The following is a 20538-nucleotide window of genomic DNA, read 5'->3' on the forward strand; positions in this document are numbered from 1 at the left end:
ATAACATTATCCATTTGCTTAGTCAACTCTTCAAAAGTTTAAAAGTGATTTTTTTCAACTTAAAATTTACTATATTTTTAGTTTCCTTAAACAGTGTTTTGGAACACCGGTTAGTATTATGACTCATATGAAACATGTATCTAATTAAATCATATCATGCAGACTTTTTAGGTTTAAATCAGAAGAAGGTATTTAGGTTAAAATTAAAAGTACCATCTAAAAAAAGCATAAATAATCGTAAAACTTTAGGTTTAAACCAGAAGAAGATATTTAGGCTACCAATAACCCCTACCAGCTGACTAACCCCCTACTAGGTAGTAGGGCTTAACCCAATGTGACTTGACTAGCCCTCTACTATGTGACTAACCTCTACTAGCTAACTAACCGCCTACTACATAGATATCCTAACTCAACCGACAACATTATTAGACTGGATTTCGTGGTCAGAGTTCAAATCCTGATTGCAAGAGTTTTATTCTCGACCAAATCATAACACTCTTAGTAAGATTTGCTCAACAAAGCATTCTATATGAGGCTTCTAACATTAGATTTGTTGAAGGAACAAGTCCATTATTGAATTAGGCCTTACTTACATATCATTTAGATTTTTGTGAAGATAGTATTAAAACTAATCTAAGAATGTCACACTATGATGTTATTTAATTGCATGTATGCATTAAAAGTTTTACATAACAATTGTTAGTGTATAAAAATTAATCTCATAATAAAATTTAATGTAATTTATTTGAATTTTTTATTAATAGAAGAAAATATGTTAAAAATGTATTTAAAAATGTGAGCAATGCTACTACAAAGTTACCAAACCCCCAATGTCTTTGAAATCGAAAATGCAATCAGATTATAAAACATAGTCACACAACCTGCTAGCACTGTATTGGAATTGGAACTAATTAATCTTACTTCTAGTCTTTTTGTGAAGGTTGTTTTTTAGGCAATTGATTATTTGATATATATCATTTGTTTCATGACTATTTTATAAAATTTTAATTAATTTTTTTGGCAAATGAAAAAGCCCATTTTCTCGTGGATTTTGCTTTTGTTTTTGGCTCCAAGCCAAAGGTATTGCTTTAAGTTTCAAATTCAATCAAATACTTCAATCTAAGCTATTGTAAGATATATTACTATATTAGAAAGAATATATACCCCGCAGCCCTAAAGCTAAAAGATTAGAAAATTAAAAAACGAATCTTTGATCAAGACAGTTTGAAAGTTACTTCTACATTTAATTATTGTTATGTTTCAACCAATCCAAAATGATACACCAATTTTGAAAATGGCTTTTAAATAGAGGAACAAGTACATTCAAACAGATCAACAATAATCAACTACCGTAATCTTCAATCTACCTTGTATTTTTGTTTGTGTGAAAACAACTGATCGGTTTTTATATAAAATTTGCAAACTTCATAATGTCGGCATCTTGTGTTCCCGGAAAATCACCAATATTTGGTGTTAGGATAGGTCATGTGAACCGAAGAGTACAACAAGAACTTAAATAAATAAACTCTTGAATAAAAATGAACCACAAATTATCCCGTGAATTTAAGTCGGTTTATATGGACATTATATTTTATATACAACGGATAAGTTATTGATTCACTTTAAGACAATATAATTCTAGTTACCGAACAACTTAACAAAAAAAAAGTGAACTACAAACAATAGATAAAATGTAGAACGTTATACACATATTCCTCACAAATGCCATTTACAACATATCCACAGAAGAAGACATTGTTGTCATCTGTTCATTACCATTCACCAACCCCCTTCTTCTTCTTCTTTTTTTTTTTTTTTTTTAACTTGCACCAACCGAAAATCCAATTCAACTGAAAATTATATTTTTTAAACTCAAACCTAATGATCAAACTATGAGAAACCATTAAGTCTAAAGCCTTTGCATGTTGCAAGACTTCTTGGATGAAAATTCCTTGGTTTGTGACAATCTCTGAAACCTCCACTTGTACCTTGCATTGCCAACTGATAAATTGTTGCCTCATAAAAGTGTGTGATTTTCTTTTGTTGGGGATTGAATTAGATTCTTGATTAAAATTTCAATCATCATCAAGAATCAGAAAAAGATAAAATAAATCAAGTTTGCTAATTCCATATTAATTTTTTTTATAAAACTCATAACAAACTTTTATATCTCCAATATATTAGATTTCTTGTTTGTTAGGTAAAGAGTGTCGTATTATAGCTTGGTGAGATAATATAATCGATGAGTTCTGATACCATATTAGATTTTAATACCAGTCTCACCTATCCTTATAAAACCGGTTTATAAAGTGAGGATGTCACTCTTTATAAACTCTTATCAAGAATTATATCTTTTTCATATGGGATTTAAGTTTATTTCAATGATTATTTTTTCCCTTAACTAATTGTCGATTTTTCTTAGATGACTTAATAACAACTATGTTCTATTTCTTTTAAAAAAAAAAAAAAAAACTTTGTTATATTTAATCTCTAGACTGTAATATATACTGAGAGGGGGTCGCCCAATGTGATGGTCATAGTCCACCTTCACATTCTGAATTTCATTTAGTATTTGTATAGCCTCATTCTATCCAACAAACTCAGAACACTATCAATGGACCCAAGTTCAAGTAGCAACGCTAGCTTCTTATTCTTTGGCTTTTGGAATGTTCTTCGTAACATAGATTTACAACTATTACTATCTATTAATTTTAAAAAATGTTCAATTAAAAGCACATGCATGGAGAGAAAAACTGTTTAATTGGGAAGGTCAGCACTCCTGTTTCTCCATGTGCATATCTTTTGTAGTTTTTCGTTGTACGTAGTACTATTCTTCAACCTTTAGGCAATTTTATTTGTCACTTTTTTTTTTTTTTTTTTTTTTTCTACTATACTATTATGAGTGATGGGGGGATAGGGATTACTCACTCGTTCTATGATATTTTTAATTTTGGCCACCCTTAATTTAAACTCCTAGTTGTGCTTATGTTGTTGTAGTCTTAAAACCGTCAATTCTATCTTGTTATATTAAGATGTATTGAACTGAATTGATGAATTGACATATTTTATATACTTGTGTTATCTTGCATGAAGATGATGTGAGAGGTTTATGAAATGAGATCGTTAAAGGCATGTTGGTGCATAATGACGTGTTTCATCTACTCCTAAGATGGAATGTTAGGAACATATTGATTCATGTTGACACTTGAATAATTAGAATACGAGACAAGTAGAAAGCATGTGAAAAACATTTAGGAACATTTTAACGTATGAAAGCATATAGACATTTAAGCATGTAACAAGAATTGAGGTGTAAGACATAAAAAGCATGCTATCAAGTCAGTACAGGTTATCATATATTAAGACATACACGCAAAAAGACACAATGTTAGTTAGAGGCACATTCACATTGAAATGAGTCTAGTAATAATTCACAACTCACATTACTCTTCAATGGACAGTCGAGATCAAAGATCCTAACATTGACTTTCTCCCCTCGTTGGACTCAAGCCAATGCTTGTTAAAGTCTCCTGTCAATGGAGAATTAAGGACTTAGTAACTAGACCTTTACATGGACTCAACACAGTTTATAATACACATATAGTGCAATGCATGTTAACACAATTCACAAGCAAACAATTCATAAGCACAAAGTCATCATGATTCATGAACACATAATTTAAGGATTCACATACAAATATAGTAAATAATCCTTAAGTGTGTGTTTGATTTCACAATCACAATGAAGAATTTGATTTGAATAAATTGGTTATTGCTAAAATTACGTTTGCTCACATCCATGTAGAGTGAATTGAACAATATATTTGAGTCATCTCAGTTGTTACAATCTAGTGGTTTTATCTAAATATATTTTATACGGAATTTGGAGTTCGAACTCAGGTCACCACACTCATCCTCCTCATGTGTGCGTTTATTTGAATATGTGTTTACCACTATGTCAATAGCAAAATAAAAAACAATAAATTTGAGTTTAAAAATCAATTCAAGAATCACAAATTATTCTAGATTGTAGTTTTACATTAAAATAAATTTTAGCTTGGAACCACCTTAAAATTCATGTTGCCTAACTGAAGGTCACGAGTCTAATATGGGGTAGACAATAATCTCAGTCATCCCTAATTCAAAAGTGACGAGTGCAACGAACCATTCCGTTTTAGCTAACATGGGGATTCTCTTTGTCTTAGATACACATGCACATGTTACGATATTTTTTTTTTTTTTTTTTTTAGTTATATTGGTTATTTAATGAATTTGATTAAGTTGGATGCTTATTTGGTTGAATTTATTTAAAAATGATGTATTTCCCTTAAATCTAAAACCCTTCTCTAAACACACCCACTAAATCCCAACAACCACCACACAGTGATGCACCTTGTATTCCGTTTCCCCGCCGTCACCCGCCGCAACAACCACCATCTCCTCCGCCACTACAAGGCGGCGAAGAAGCCACCACCGTCACCAACGCCAACCCCTCCAAAAGCACCAAAGAAGCCTCAAAATTTCTCCTTCCATGGAGTAACATGGGAGGATCCTTACAGCTGGATGTCAAGCCTCAACGACAAAGTAGCGATGCGGCACATGGACGTTTACATGGAGCAAGAAGAGAAGTACACTGAAGCTGTAATGTCTGATTCAGAACGCATTGTTAATAAGCTTCATTTTGAAATGGCCTCGAGAATACCGAATGAACTTTCTACTTTTCCTCTTCGTTGGGGACCTTGGTTTGTTCTTCTTCTTCTTCTTCTTATTTAGAATTGTTATTTGTATATTGATAACAAAGTTTGATAACTTTTTAAGTGGATAATGCAGTAATATGAACTTATCAGAATAGTTTGTGACATGCCACACTTCTGATTACATTCGATAATGTCATCTTCTCAAATTACTACTGGTGTAGACTTGTATGTGAGGTGTTCGATGTTTGTGTTTGTGATGGTGCTTCGTAGGTGACTTGTTCATAAGCTGTTTTCAGCTTATTTTTATAAGCTCTCCCAGATAGCTTATGAAAATAGCTTATAGATTGTACAAAATAGTTTGACTTTATTTTATCTTGTGTTATAGAAAATACTTTATTCATAAGTGCTTTTTGTGTAAGCTGCAAAATAAGTTGTTTATCCAAATAGGGTCATATTTGGTGTCACAACTTATTGACCATCTACTGAATTTTAACGTGATTAACCTTGATTTTCAATAAAATTACTGTTATCCAATATGGCCGTTGTGTTTTGTAGAACTTGTTAGGATTTTGTTCATTTTGTGATTGTGGTTTTTATGTTTGTTTAGGTTGTATTATCGCCGTGTTGAAGAAGGAAAACCTTATCCTGTGCTTTGCAGAAGATTAGCTAGCTTGAATGATGATTTCATATCGCATAAGTATCCTCCTGCGGGATTTGATTTTAGAACAGGGAAGACAATCGAGCAAAAGCTGGTTGATTATAATCAAGAGGCAGAGAGATTTGGAGGTACTGCATTTATAGAATGCAATTTTTACTTGATTAGATGGAGTTGTTAGGGGAATACTGAAAGTTGTTTTATCTGAACATTTTGTAGGTTATTCGTATGAGGAACTTTCTGAGATTTCGCCAAATCATCAGTTTCTCGCATATACTATGTATGATAAAGACAATGGCTACTTCAAGTTATCTGTGAGAAATTTGAATTCGGGTTCCTTGTGCAGTAAGCCTCAGGCAAATCGAGTTTCAAATTTAGCATGGGCTAAAGATGGCCAGGCATTGCTTTATGTTGTAACAGATGAGAAAATGAGGCCATACCGGTGAGTGGAAGGAATTAGAGTATTCTGTTGTTTAGAGATTTTTACGATGAAATGGTAAAAAGACTCGTTCCGTCCAATACTTCATAATTGAAAGGGGAATAAAGTGGTGTATTGAATGTCATGGATTCAAATGGAATGCATTCCATAAAGCTTCATTATATTTCATTCTATTTTGAATAATTCAAACAGTGGAATTTAATATTACTCCATTCCATTTCATTTTACTCCAAGTTTCCCTTAGTTGTTGTTGTTAATGATTATTAGCTTTTGAATCCAGGTAATTTTTCTTTATCTCATCCTACCACATGTTTTGCAGGATCTATTTCAGTCTTATTGGCTCAACTGATGAAGATGTTTTGCTGTTGGAAGAATCAGATGAAAATGTTTACATTAGTTTAAGGCACACAAAAGACTTCAAATTTTTGACAGTGAATACACTATCACCCACATCATCAAAGGTAAAAGATGTATATTGTGCAAATTCCGTCAAGTTAAGATCCTTCATATATTGTACAATAATTTTAACCATTTTTTAGGTCTTTCTAATTAATGCAGCTGATCCATTGTCTGGCTTGAAACTTGTTTGGGAGTGTGATGCTATAGCTCACTGCGTAATTGAACATCACCGAGGTTATCTTTATTTATTTACAGATGCTCCCAAAGGTGGACAATCGGTTGATCATCATTATCTTCTGTGTAGTCCAGAGGACACTCATTCAAATCCAAGAAAATGGGAGGTAGTTTGGAATATTACATTTTTCTACAGTTGTCTTGTTTTAGTTTTATTATTACTCTTTTGCATGAATGCAAAGCAGGCATTTACTTGAGAAAGTGAGAGATATGTTGATATTACAATTACTTGTTTTCGTGTTTTTTTGGTTCACTTGCCTAGGACAGTCAACTTGACCTTACATGTTATATTACGCCTCATAAACTGCAGGAGGTAATTGTTGATGACCCAGATTTAGTTATTGAAGATGTTGATTTTAGTGATAAATACTTAGCGCTAATTGTGAGGGAAAATCGAAATTTTCAACTTTGTTCAGTTGGACTGCCATTGCCTTTCGAGAAGGTAATCGAAGAGAATTTGCTATAATATGCTCTTACAGCCAAGTTCATGATGTAATTGTGATTTATCATCTAATTGAAATATTGCTAAGTCCACCTCATTCTTCTGACAGGGGGCAGTTAAATTGAGGAAGCTTGACCTGCAGTACTTGTCTCTTCCAAAACATGTTTGCCAAATTTCACCTGGGCCAAATTATGACTTTTTCTCATCAGTCATGCGCTTTATAATATCATCTCCTGTGGTATGTGAATGGTTGCTGCTTCTTTTTCTCTTGAGAATATGAAAATGAAAGAATGTTTTAAGATAAATTTGGTTTTGAGTATTTGTTTGATTTTAGCTCAAGAATGATGTTGCAAGATGAATTTCAAAATAGAACTTTGGTGAACATTTAGATATAGAGGCAATTTTCTTTATCATTAGCTCCATATTAGTTGAGTCTCCAAAAAATACTTTTTTTTTTAACACATCTCCAAAAAATACTAAATTATGAGTTTTGCCCATTCCTGACATACTTTTTTGGGTTTTCCAAGCTTCCTCTGCCTGACTACTTTCCTCCTTTTTAAGTGGTTCTTGCTTTATAACAATCTGTAATGTGTTAATTGTTACGTATGTATATGCATAGACATGTGTATATGATGCTTCCTTTCAAACATTTGGTCTTTGACAGTTAATTTTCTATTCAGTCTCAATGTGACGAAATATCCCATCATCAAATCCCAGTAAGTTCACCATAACTTTATTGCAGATGCCTGATGCTGTGGTTGATTATGACCTAGCAACCTGTAAGTGGAACATCATTCAACAGCAAAATATGCTTCATGACAGAACACGCATATTATATGGTACAAATTCTTCAAGCGTAAGCTTTGAATCCTCAGATGCAAAATATTCCAATCCTGTGAATGCCGATTTGGAAGATGACCACTTATGGAATGATCTGTCTGAGTTTTATGCCTGTGAACAATATGCCGTACCTTCATTTGATGGGGTTCTCATTCCATTGACTGTTGTTTTTGCACGTGACAATAAGCAAAAAGATGAAAAACCTGGAATATTGCATGGGCATGGAGCTTATGGTGAGCTACTCGACAAACGGTGGCGCAGTGAATTTAAAAGCCTTCTGGACCGTGGTTGGGTCATAGCTTATGCAGATGTTAGGTAGGCTTCACAGTATTTGGTGTCCATGTACTCGATGCACATTCCTATGGATATTTTTTCTTTGTTGTATTTATGTATATAATTTCTTATTTGTTTCTAAGTTGCAACACACTTTCCAAATAAATTTGTAACTTTCTAAAGTTTGATCTCTTATCTACAATATTTTTGGGTGTCCTGATTCAGGGGTGGTGGTGGTTATGGCAAGAAATGGCATCATGATGGGAGACGAACAAAGAAAAATAATTCAATCAATGACTATATCTCCTGTGCCAAGTTCATCATAGAAAAAGATATTGTAAATGAAAACAAATTGGCCGCTTGGGGATATAGTGCTGGAGGGCTTTTGGTTGCTGCAGCTATTAATCGTTCTCCAGACTTATTTCGTGCTGCAGTCTTAAAGGTTTCCCAGACCTCGTGCCTGCTTTTGAGATTTCATTTCTCAGGCTCTGTTTGAATGTGTTTACTCAGATCTCCTTCTTCTGTATGGTTTTTGCTGCAGGTTCCTTTTTTAGATGCAACCAACACTCTTTTGCATCCCATCTTACCACTTGTAGCAGATGATTATGAAGAGTTTGGCTACCCTGGAGACATCAATGATTTTCTCGCAATTCAAGGGTATTCTCCATATGACAACGTTCAAAAGGATGTTCTTTATCCAGCTGTATTAGTATCCTCATCTTTCACTACACGGTAAGTTTTGATGTTTTGCCATTTTAAGTTTTAGATTATTCGAAAAACAATATCTTGAGACTGAATTTAGGCATTTCCTGAGATTAGATTCCCTCTATAAGCCTTTTATTTCATAGAATGTATACTCTTAAGCCTCTTGACATGCTAACAAATACATGCACCATAAAGAAATATTAAGACATTTTTGGCAGTCGTTAAAGAAAGAGTAGAGGCTGAATATGTGTGGATTAAGTGAAAATCACATTTCCCTCTCCTCCCGTCTGTTATGATGTCCGCCATCCAAGTGTATTCAAAGCTGCCTTTCAAAGATTGTTATCTGTACATTTGTTGTCTTTACGAGATTCGGCGAAAATTAGATTAACAGGTCATACTTTACGGATGGACCTTTGTTTTTGATTTTTTGCTTTTCGTGACTCAGATTTGGGGTGTGGGAAGCAGCAAAATGGGTGGCACGAGTTCGTGATCTTTCAATTTATGACCCAAAACGGCCAATATTGCTGAATTTGACCACAGATATAGTAGAGGAAAACCGTTATTTGCAGTCCAAGGAATCAGCATTAGAGGCTGCATTTCTCATTAAGACGGTGGAATCCTAGGTATGTGAAATTTAGCTGGCATTTGTGACTTCTGAGATGTTTCCCTATGGCAATCTGATGTAAAAATTTAGATTCGACTTCTGGATGAAACAAGATCCATTCGAGTGCTCCGCATGGGAAATGCTCGCTATCCGATATTCTTCTCCAATCGGTTGTACTTGTACCCTTGTAGCACTCCAGCCTACTTGGGTCATGGATGATCTCCCTAAATGGGCACCGTGCTAAAACAACCAACAAGATTGGTTCAAATTGCCCTTGCTGGTTTATCATGCACAGATCGGATCTTGGTTGATTTCTTCTATAAGAATTTGAGGTTCATCATATGTAAATGTCACTGCCTTGTGGGTTATGATATACATGTGTAGCTTATGATGTATTTTGTTGATTATGAGTCGTTTAGCACGATGGTTGTTTTCCCCCCCACATACATTACATGATCTCCAAATCATGTATTTGTTTCATAATAAAATACCAAATTGTAATTGCATATCTCTTATTATTTTCAAACTATATACCACTTTTCAAGTGACGTAACAAATGCCCTCGAATTATCTCATAAATAAATCATCAAGTAACGACTTTCTATACATATCAAGTACCATTTAGCATACAATTGCGTTATTTGAACAACAAAAGTTAGATAACTTTTTTCCTTCAAAAAAAAAAAAGATTACTTTTGTGACAACAATCTAATTGTATTTCAAATGGTGGTTAGTTACAATCATTAGATGGTTAGTAAATAAATATTTCAAGTGTTGAAATCCATTAATCATTAATTTAACTTAATTAATTATGAATTTAAATGTGTTTGACCATATTTTTTAGTTTAGCAATTGAAAATAATGGTTTACCAAGTATAAATTTAAATTTGAAGTTGTTAAAGTTACATTGGTTGTTAATGAATACTTTTAACTGATTTTGATTTATGATAAATGTTAGTTTAAATTAGTATTTACTCCTTTGTTCGAGTTGGAAATCAAGAATTCTAACTCTTTTAACCTTAATTCGACTCAGTTAAACTATCTAACTATTAGTTTATCCATTGAAGTAATTAATCATCTATTTTAAACCGTGTTAACCACTTAAAAGTTGTTGCAAAAACTATCCAAATAACATTTCCCTTATTATAACTCTTCATTATAACGACAAAAGCCATAAACTTTAGATAACAAAACCAAAAATAGGGAGTGGCCCCTCATGACTCTGGTAGCAACAAAACCCCAACAAACAAACAACAACAGTCTGTAGTACTAATATGCATGTATTTCTCTCCATCTACTTTCCCTTTATCATTAAAGAAACTATTTCTTTCATCCATTTCTTGCCACACAAATCATAAGATACATTCTCGTTGCCTTCCTTTTCATCACGTCCCACAAGTTGGCGTTTAAGTACATGTCCAATTCACACCAATCCAACATTTTGTTTCTTTCCAATAACAAAGCAGAGTTTAGTGATTTGTCAACTGCTGTGGATGGAAAAGCACCATTAAAAAATCCCACCCAACAGTTCCTTTATGGAACACAACTAAGTGGCTGATGCCAAACAATGATTGTTACCCTTTATAAGAAAAATATAATCATTCATTTCAATAAAATGCTCAGCATTGGTTAAGGTGCCAATTTGGTATCACACTACTCTACACACTGCCCTTTCAAGCAGTTCTATAGTCTGAAGTAGTATGGTAATATATTTTAATGTTTTAGTAAAAAAATATATTTATTTCTATATTATAAAATTATTGTTGATAATTTACTCTTTATTTAATTAAAATGTGTAATTGACTAGTATCTAATCTAATTGGGTAACAAGAGAGACAAAACAGGTCAAGTTCTCAAATTCTAAGTTTCACTAATATTTATGAATACAAACTAAGTCAACAGAGAAAGCACCCACTGAATAGTATCATAAACTATAGCATGAAAATGAACACTACCTTTTTACAAAAGTTGGTAATCCTTTAGTATGTAACAGAGGCAAAATATTTATCAGTAGAAAATCTACCTGATTCAATCTTTGCTTCAAAGTACATCATGGCATCCCAATATGAACAACTCTCTAAAGCCAACATTACAGGCAGCTCAAAAAAAAATATAGATAACAAAGAAAATAATCATTGTAAGCAACAAGAAACATAAATTAATTAACAAATCCATCCGTTGATCTTGTTTGTCTGGCTTTGATGCAAAGATAAGTATATCTGTTTATCTAGCAGCATTGTTCAAATGATCACCAATTCCATTGGTCCGACAGCTTTTGGCCCTTTTCAGTAACAACTCATCTTCGGTTTCCAAAAATTGAATAAAGTCTCAGCCGACTCTACCATCTCATGTCTCAGAGCCTTCTTGAACAGTAGGAAGACTGTCTTCTCCGATAAATGCCGGGTTAAGAAATTTTGCCACAAATGCCCACAATTTATATACATCCTCAAAATTTGTCAGAAATCCAAGTGAAGCAGTGACAACTTCAAGCCTTACAAAGCTACCTTTTCCATCACGCCGGCCATTCTCCATTGGCTTGCAAAGAGTTGTGTCTTGAAGGTTCAATGCGCCACGCTGCTGTCTTGAGCTATCATAAATCTGTATATGACTAAGAATACCAATGCCAAGAGAGATTCCTTCTTTTTCAGCCAGCTTTTGAACAATCTCAGGATTGATTAGCCCCCTACTTCTGTCCCTGAGGTTGAAAGCCACAGCTGCACCTCTTTCATATTTTATTTTTGGGCCATAGATGTGAACAAGGTTTACTTTTTCATCCCCATCAGAAACTGATAACTTCAGTTGCAGTAGTGAAGTAACAAGCCAGTTTATCAAAAACCGAAGTCTAAGCGTAGTTTTATTGAGACCAAGCATATCAACATGATCAATATTTCGACATACTATCTCAGGTTCCCTCCTGCCCCAATCCTGTCCATCACCATATTCTCCGTCACTACTGACCTCTTCATCATCTAAGCTAGTTGCAGATATGTCACCTGTCTCCAAGGTCTCTCTTAGGTGCTCTTTACGATTGTCTTCCATGCTAAACGACACTCTTCTTCCTCTGCTAGTGTGTTCATCATCTTCCAAGCCAAACAACCTACCACCACCGTATCGATTCCCTTCTCTCCGACCCAACAACCTAAATTCACCTTCAGTTTCCCGTCTTATAGCACTCTCTTTAATTTCAGAGGTAGAACCATTTTCCAAGCTATGATGCCTAGAAAGAGAAGTTGAATTATTAAGCCAAGATTCTCTTAGGGCAACAGATCCATTCTGAACAGCTTCACTGGTTCCAGGTTCTTCCATTATCTCACTGACATGCGGACGATCTTGCGCATTTCCATTTATTGGATAATGATTAACTTCCTCAACTTGCTCTTCTTCAGGGACCTCTTTGACACGATCTAGTTCTTGTGACATTAGGACAGCAGCATCAAATGACAGCACATGCCGTTCATCATGAGAACCTAGGTTTGCCTCTCTGTCATCGTACATTGGACTGCCATACATCTTGGAAGATGGTTTTGGAGAAGGTTGCTTCTGGTTCTTCTTCCCACTGAACCAGAAAGGTGGCAGGGGAGAAGCTATCTTTTGTTTATTTGATTGACCTGCATAGTCTGACCCTATTGGACTCTGACCCAGATCTATCCAAAATGAGTTGTCAGACGACTCATCCTCGCTGAAGACCGGACTCTTTATCACTTCTCCAACAGATATACTCTCGGTCTCTTCAAATATAGTGCTAGTTCCATCTCTTTCAGAACTGTCATGATCCATTTCAGTCTCAAATACATCTCTGACTTGCGCAGATGTGTATGCACCCGAGAAGGCAGGCAACTGTGATCCCTGATGGCGAGGTTCAAATGTCTTATCACCAACCCCATCAAATTCATCGTCTTCAGTCCCAGCCAACCTGTCCAAACCATCTACAGAGTCACTCAAATACACTGGAAACTCGGGGGTAATCTTTACCATTCCTGACCCGGTACTCCCAGACTGATTTTGAAGGCTTGCCATCACCGATTTCTTGATCAGCAGACAACCAAAGCCTGTGGGATCATACCCAAATACTCTGTAAAACGATGTGATTATGAAATCTGGCCTGAAAAGTGATAAGCCAAGCGAATCCATGTCCTTGGGGCCCAAAGACCCAGCATCAAGCAAGACATGCCAGTTGTTCTGCTGTGCCAAGGCCATCCACTGGTACGAATACTTAGCCCCAGTTACTCTAGACTGAACCGGGAACACAAAAAGACCAGTAGCTGAATCTTTCTTCCTCTTCTTCTTATTTGAAATCTGTTTTCTCAAATCAGTTGAGCAGAGTTTGAGAGTTGGCCATTTAAACCATGCACTGTGAACTTTAGCACCTTTGTTCCTAGCACACTGAGCCATCCAATTAACAGATTGGCTGTCGTGGTCGAACATGGTCAACAGTTTTTTGTTCGTTTGGAAAGGGTACGATTCAGCGAGCAATTTAAAAGCAGATCCTCTACTAACAGTAAAAACAAGACCATATTCATTCTCAGGAATATTCAGATAGTCCATAATTCTACTCTTTATATCATGCTCAACAGTTCCTTTCTCGGCACCACCATAAAGAGCATGATTACTCAAATTCGCAGTTATCTCAGACAAGCTAAATGTACATGACTCCCAATAATGAAGAGTCTGAACAAAAGAGAACAGTCCAAATCCACAATAATCAAGGCATACCTTAGGCGGCAAATGAGAATATTCATCAGACCTCAACTGATCAACTTTCTCGGAGGACACGTATTTCGGATACATAGTGAGAAACTTGGAAAATGCTTCTTCGAGACTGAGAATTTCATCCTCAGACTCAAATATCCGCTCGGCTGCAAGTGCTGTGGCGCGAAGAAAATCTCTCTGCGCGTGCAACCTTGCCAGCGATCTAGATCTTCCCAGACCCTCATCCTGATTCCCAGCAGTATCAGGTTCCATATCCCGTGACTTGGAGAGTGATCCATCTTCTGAAGCTTCTTCAAGAGCTTCCCTCAGCTTGTTTTCTTGCAGCTTCCGGAGCATAGATGGGTTTCTTTTTATATCAGCAGCGGATTCGCCTTTCCTCCTACCCTTCTTATCCATGATCAATGAAGCACAGTGAGAAATGGGCTTCCATAGTGAAAGATGCATTGTAGCTTCCTTCAATACTTCAAAATCTTGTATAACTTTAACCAAGAATCAAGCTTTATGGTAACACTCCATATAACAAAACCAATAGAGTTTCACCCATCAATCTCCAACAAATTCAGCTTCATAAAAAGCACAAATTTCTTGATTTTCTCAACAACCTAGTTCATAAAATAACAAAAAAAAATGTGTTTTCTGTATTCAATTTCAATTTCTCAGAAATTGAAAATTGAGAAAGTCAAAAGGTGAAACCCTTCAAACCTAAGAACCCAGATCCCAAAATTTTCAACTTCCAAAAACCTTGAAGAAGAAAAAAGAAAAACAGAGGAATTGAATTTGAAGAAGAATGAAATGAAAGAACCCTAATAGTTTTCTCTCTCTAGAAATGTTTCTCTCTCTCTCTCTCTCTCTAGTTTGGTTGAAACATAATTAAAGCAACGCGTCCCACAACATCAAATTCTCGTTTACTATCAGAAAAATATTAAAGTGTCAAACCAACACACACTGCTACTGTACCATTTTCATCTTAAATTTCAAAATAAAGGAGAAAAATTTCAATAAAATATTTTTGGGCCATTGACTCACACACAAAAAATCAAATTTGTTTTTTGTGTTATTAATAATAATTAAATTAAATTTTAATTTGTGTATTTATTATTTAAGAGTTCATGTTTTTAAGTGGGACCCATAAGGTGAAGTCATATTAGTAAAAGTCAAATAATGAGATGGATTGTAAAAGCTGTTGTTATTGTTATTGATGCCCAACTTGGCCAACCACAAAGTCTAACTTCCAAAGTCCAAATCCACTTCAGTACTTGTGAAATCTCAAAGGGAATCGGAATCATACTCTAACAATGTTTGCAATATTACTAGGTCTCGTTAACGAGTGCTTTCAAAAGGAAAAGTTGTGCATTTAATATATTGAAAATTGTAACTGTTGATTTTTTAAAAAGAATAATTATTAAATTTAGGATGTTTAAAGAGTGTCACGAGGCACTCGTTAACATTTCTCATATCAAATTGCTATTTTTTTCGGCATTAATTGACCCAACGATGTTAATTGTCGTTTGGCTTTCTAAGAACAATTAACTGTCGTTGTGCACATTTAAGATCGGTTAAGTTGACTTAAAAAACGATTGACCTGCCATAAAAAGTGTCCAACAACATCTAATTGTCGCTAAAGTATATTTTGAGTCATTTCAAAAGTATGATGAGCAATTTCAACTATTTTACGACATACCGAATATTTTTTAATTATTCAAACTATGTTATACATTTATTAATTTCTTTGGTTGGTTTCTTTTGCTTACACATTGAAAAAAGACAATGAATATATTAATTGACAGGTTAAATATAAGGCTCATAACATTGACACTTTGAAGATATGGACCTCGCCTCCTTCACAATTAGATTTTATCTTGTCCGTCGACTCGATAGAATTTTTAAACATCGAATTACTTTAATCTTTTGTTTTTCTGTTCTGTTTTCCTTTTAATGAAAAAAAAAATTAGATAATATAAAAAAATTACCAATTAGAAGAATCTATTTCCGCAGCCCCTAAAGCTGAGTTATTTATTGCTAGACTCAATATTTCTATTTCAACTCTCAGTGCAAAATGATACCTTTTTTTTTTTTTGACAAATGCAAAATGATAATTTAATTTAATAGAGGAACGAGTGCATTTTCATAGCAAAAAAAATAAAGAACCAAGTACATTCAACAAGTCCAAATAAACAATGATCCACTACCGTATTCTTCAAACAATCATGTATTTTAATGGAACACCATTGATCAAATTTATGTTATAATATGAAATTAGCAAACCTTACTGTGTCAGCATGACAGCATCTTGTGCTTGAGGAACATGTTTATTGAGCCATATCAATTATTTTATTTTTTTATTCATGTTTTGGATGTGACAAACGAAATGTAACCAGAAAAACTAAAAAAGAATTATCAAGTGGATTGTAATCTTGCTATATTATAATTTTCTTTATAAACTATATGGATTAATTAACTGACATTTTGGTCAACCCTTGCAAGCAGAGGATCGATCAAAACGAAGGGGAAAAAAAATGCCTGCATGCATGATGCATGTGCTTAGTTTATAATCAATATAAGTGGTGTCTTGTTTATGACGTTTATGTGAAGTTAACCACCTATTATTTATTTATTTATTTTATTGCACGGTAATTTTTAATTATTGTGTTCATTATATAAAATTTGTTTTAATTTAGTTCACTTATTTTAGTTTTATTATGGTGTTTTTGTCATCAAAACTTATCTGAATATCAATTTTAAAAGAGTTGTTATACATAAACCACTTTAGGTGGCATACACCTTTTTACACCCACAAACATTTGTGACATGTGGCAAAAACATTGAAAGAAGAGATGAAAAGTGGATGACGATGTGATGTGAAATTACTAAAATACCCCTAACACATGAAGTGTACATGGGAGGTGTATAAAAAAGGGTGTCTACCTATCTTTTTCCATTTTAAAAATATTCATATTGGACGTTTTAAAACTTAGTTTTTTTTTTTTTAAAAAACTGTGTTGTTAAAAAAAAATTATATTCTCTTTAAAAAAGAAAAAAAATTATATTCATTAATTTAAAAACACCAATTTTAATAATGTTCATATTTTTATGTTCAAAAACTTAAATTAAAAAAAAAATTGCATTGTTATCATTAAAATGAGAATTAACATTCATTTTAGTCTTTAAACTTTCGCTAAAAAGAAATTCTTTAAACTATCACTCTCTCACCAATTTAGTCATTAAACTATTAAAATAAACTAAAATGTCCCTAAACTATACTTCTATAGTAGGGACCAAATTGAATGAGAGTACACTTTAAAGACATTTTAGTTGATTTTACTAGTTTAGGGTGCCAAATTGACAGAAAAGTAATAGTTTATGCAAACATTTAATTGTTTACTCTTAAAAGATATAGAAAAGAGTCTATAGTTTTTTTTTCTTTCTTGACTTAATTGCACTTTTTCCCCCTATAGTTTACCAATTGTGCGATTTTGCCTCCTATAGTTTTCCCCCTTTCTGATTTTATGGTCCCCATGACATTTAGTGCTGATATGTCTGTTTTTTATCAATAAATGTGTGTCACATGTGTAATTCCATTTTTTTTAAAATAAAAAAAAAATGGTATTTTTCAGATTTTGAGAGAAGGAGGCGCGTGATATTTCTTTTTAAAATCTGAAAAATCACGTGCCCCCTTCTCTCAAAATCTGAAAAATACTATTTTTTTATTTTTTAAAAAATGGAATTACACACGTGGCACACATTAATTGATAAAAAAAACCAGCACTAAATGTCATGGGGACCATAAAATCAGAAAGGGGGAAAACTATAGGGGGCAAAATCGCTCGTTTAAAACTATGAAGTGCAAAATCGCACAATTAGCAAACTATAAAGGAGAAAAGTGTAATTAAACCTTCTTTCTTTATGAATAAATCAATTTTTATAGTCTATATTATGGTGATTGGAGTTCATTTTACATTATGATATATAAATTATTACTATTAGTACTGTGACTAGGCGATTGAAGCCATGACTTTTGATTCTTCAAAAAAATAAAAAATAATCCATGACTTTTGATGTGTTTCTGATATGCAATCTAATGATTTCATAAGCAAGGTAAAAGACAAACGCACCTTAATGTCGTGTGTATGGATTTATTTAATTAATGATGATTATGTTTCTCCATCGAGACTTAAGAGTGAGGTGAGACATCTTTCCATTTTAAGAATAAATCACTAATATCAGACATTTACTTCAATAATTAAACAATTAAATTGTTTGCCAAAGTAATCTAAATTGCATAAGGAATGCTATATCATGAAACCAACAACTTAATCCTACGGTCTAAGTTTACTTGCTAATTAATGGTTGTTATGTTTTCTCTAATTTCCAGAAACATATGAGAAAGATAAGCTTTTGCATTTTTTGTTTAATTTAAACACAATTGAGATATTTGGTTTCAATCTAGGCCACTTAGGTTAGTTTGGTAATGTTTGCTTGAGATTCTAGAATGTGTTTATCTTAAAGTTTTAGTTGACTAGTTTAACTTATTCAAGAAGAAAAAAAATCAATCTAATTTTTTTTTTTTTAAGAAGCTAAATTAGCCCATCCAAATTGACACTAGAGGGAATCGAACCTGAGACCTTGAGGAGGAGCACACTTCCAAGTCTCAAACCTATACCACTAGGGCAACCCAAATGGGTTAAATCAATCTAAAAATTAGAATTAGTTGTTCATGTTTTTCAAAATAAAAATGTGTTAACACTTGAGTTGCGTGCAAGTCTTCTTCAACTACATGTCTAGATGTTAAAGAACTAAATTAAAGGACTAAAATTTTGTAAAAATGGTTAAGATATTAAAATTATAACCAAACCTTATTTATGCATGTTCGAGTTTTAAGCATTTAGTACAATGGTTGGTATGGTGTATGTTTCTCTGTCTGATAGTAATTTCTTATGTTTAGCTCAAGTTAAAAGTTATTTTAGCATGGTAACAAAATTTTCAACAATGATTAGATGTACTCCTTGAGTGAGTGTGACATGTAGGCATTTATATTGTGTCACATGTGTGTTTACCATGTGATATTACTTGATATAGTTTGTTATGATTGACAAAAATTCTAACATAGAAAGAATCTGGAATCCTAAGAAGGGTACTTACTATTCTGTATATATTATGTATGGATGAGGGTACGACTTTGTCCCATAATCTCCCCTTTGAGTTGTTTGCTTACATGCCTTTTGAGTGAGCCTTCTACTATAGTCCCATTTGGATTTAAGCTGGCAAATTAGTAGAATTCTGCTCTTTACCCAACAAAAATTGCTCCAACTGAAAAGACTAAAATATCCATATGTGAATTAAGTCATGTAAGTTAACTCACGTAGATGTATTAACCAACGTGACTTAAGTCACGCTCAATATTTCAACACAACAAACGATTTTTTTTTTTGAACAAGAACACAACAACTGATTGAATTGAATGAATTGGAATCAAAGATTTATCGAGCATGAATTGTTATTGTAAATTGTTATTTTCTTTTTAATTATTCTAAATTGAATGAAACTCTCCAATCGGTGAAACTCTTTTTAATTATTCTCATTTAGATGCGATTCTACTACAAGAACTTGATAAGGGTACGATAAATAAGAAAAGAAGGGTTAAGAATGCAAAGCCATTAGAAGGGTCATGTTTGAATTATGTTGCTTGTGATGCAGTTCATTCGGATTTGTGGCAGGAGTGGTATTATTTTAAGAGTAATATTAATTGGTGTCTTCGGGACACAAGTTAAGAACCAAATATAGTATGTATTATATTGAAAATTGTGTTGTCAATTCCTTAAAAGTCAATAAAGTGTCTTTTTTAATTTAAAATTTTCTCTGTGTGGTTTTCTTAACTAGTGCCCCCGGGGCACTGGTTAATATGACCCTTATTTTAATTATTCTAAATTTAAAAAAAAAAATCGGTGGAATCAGGAGCATGAATTTAGAATAACAATTCATACTATTTTTAAGAAAGAAAGAGTAGAACGACGGTGGGTGGATGAAAGAAAGAAAGAAAGAAAGGCCGATGAAGTTGGATGTGAAGGAGAAAGGTTTTATTCCAGCGTGAGTTAGCTCACACTACGCGACTTAAGTCATGCAAGAGTATTTTTAAAAGTTTGATTGGGAGCGAGCAATTTTTAATGGGAGAAGAGCAGAATTCAAATTAGTATTCGCACCTAATCCCCATAACAAGCCTATAAAATTATAATAACTTGAATAAATGTATTTTTTTTTCTTTCAAATAATAACAACAATATCAAGTTGACTTCAAATATAATATTTTCAAAGTCGATATGATTCTTAAAATGTTTACAATACAAGAAAAATGGAATTTTCCTACCGGTTTTTTTCTAGGAACTCATAGTTTTGAGGAAATATTCAGAATTTCTAAGCAACATTTTCCTCGAAACGTAAGTTTTTTTTAATGGCAAAGTAATAATATATAAAAACTGGAGGGAGTAAGTCCCAAATAGTATGGAGAAAGAGTAACAAAAAGCATAATACGAGAGAGCTAACAGA

The 20538-nt window shown here is 33.5% G+C and overlaps 2 protein-coding genes across 2 annotated transcripts; one reads left to right on the top strand and one right to left on the bottom strand.

Annotated features, from left to right (window-relative positions):
• Positions 1-4270: 4270 nt before the first annotated feature.
• On the top strand, positions 4271-9796 carry LOC25501668 (dipeptidyl aminopeptidase BI). Its single transcript, XM_013590997.3, has 11 exons — positions 4271-4742; positions 5305-5483; positions 5572-5794; positions 6111-6252; positions 6331-6531; positions 6735-6866; positions 6976-7104; positions 7609-8021; positions 8205-8421; positions 8521-8711; positions 9130-9796. The coding sequence occupies exons 1-11, from the start codon at positions 4387-4389 to the stop codon at positions 9305-9307; spliced, it is 2361 nt and encodes a 786-aa protein (XP_013446451.1). The 5' UTR covers positions 4271-4386; the 3' UTR covers positions 9308-9796.
• A 1387-nt stretch (positions 9797-11183) lies between these two features.
• Positions 11184-14920, bottom strand: LOC25501669 (uncharacterized). Its single transcript, XM_013590998.3, has one exon. The coding sequence runs from the start codon at positions 14440-14442 to the stop codon at positions 11635-11637; it is 2808 nt and encodes a 935-aa protein (XP_013446452.1). The 5' UTR covers positions 14443-14920; the 3' UTR covers positions 11184-11634.
• Between the last annotated feature and the right edge of the window lie 5618 nt (positions 14921-20538).

Source organism: Medicago truncatula, chromosome 8 (assembly GCF_003473485.1).
Source record: "Medicago truncatula cultivar Jemalong A17 chromosome 8, MtrunA17r5.0-ANR, whole genome shotgun sequence".
In the NCBI taxonomy this organism is placed as follows: domain Eukaryota; kingdom Viridiplantae; phylum Streptophyta; class Magnoliopsida; order Fabales; family Fabaceae; genus Medicago; species Medicago truncatula.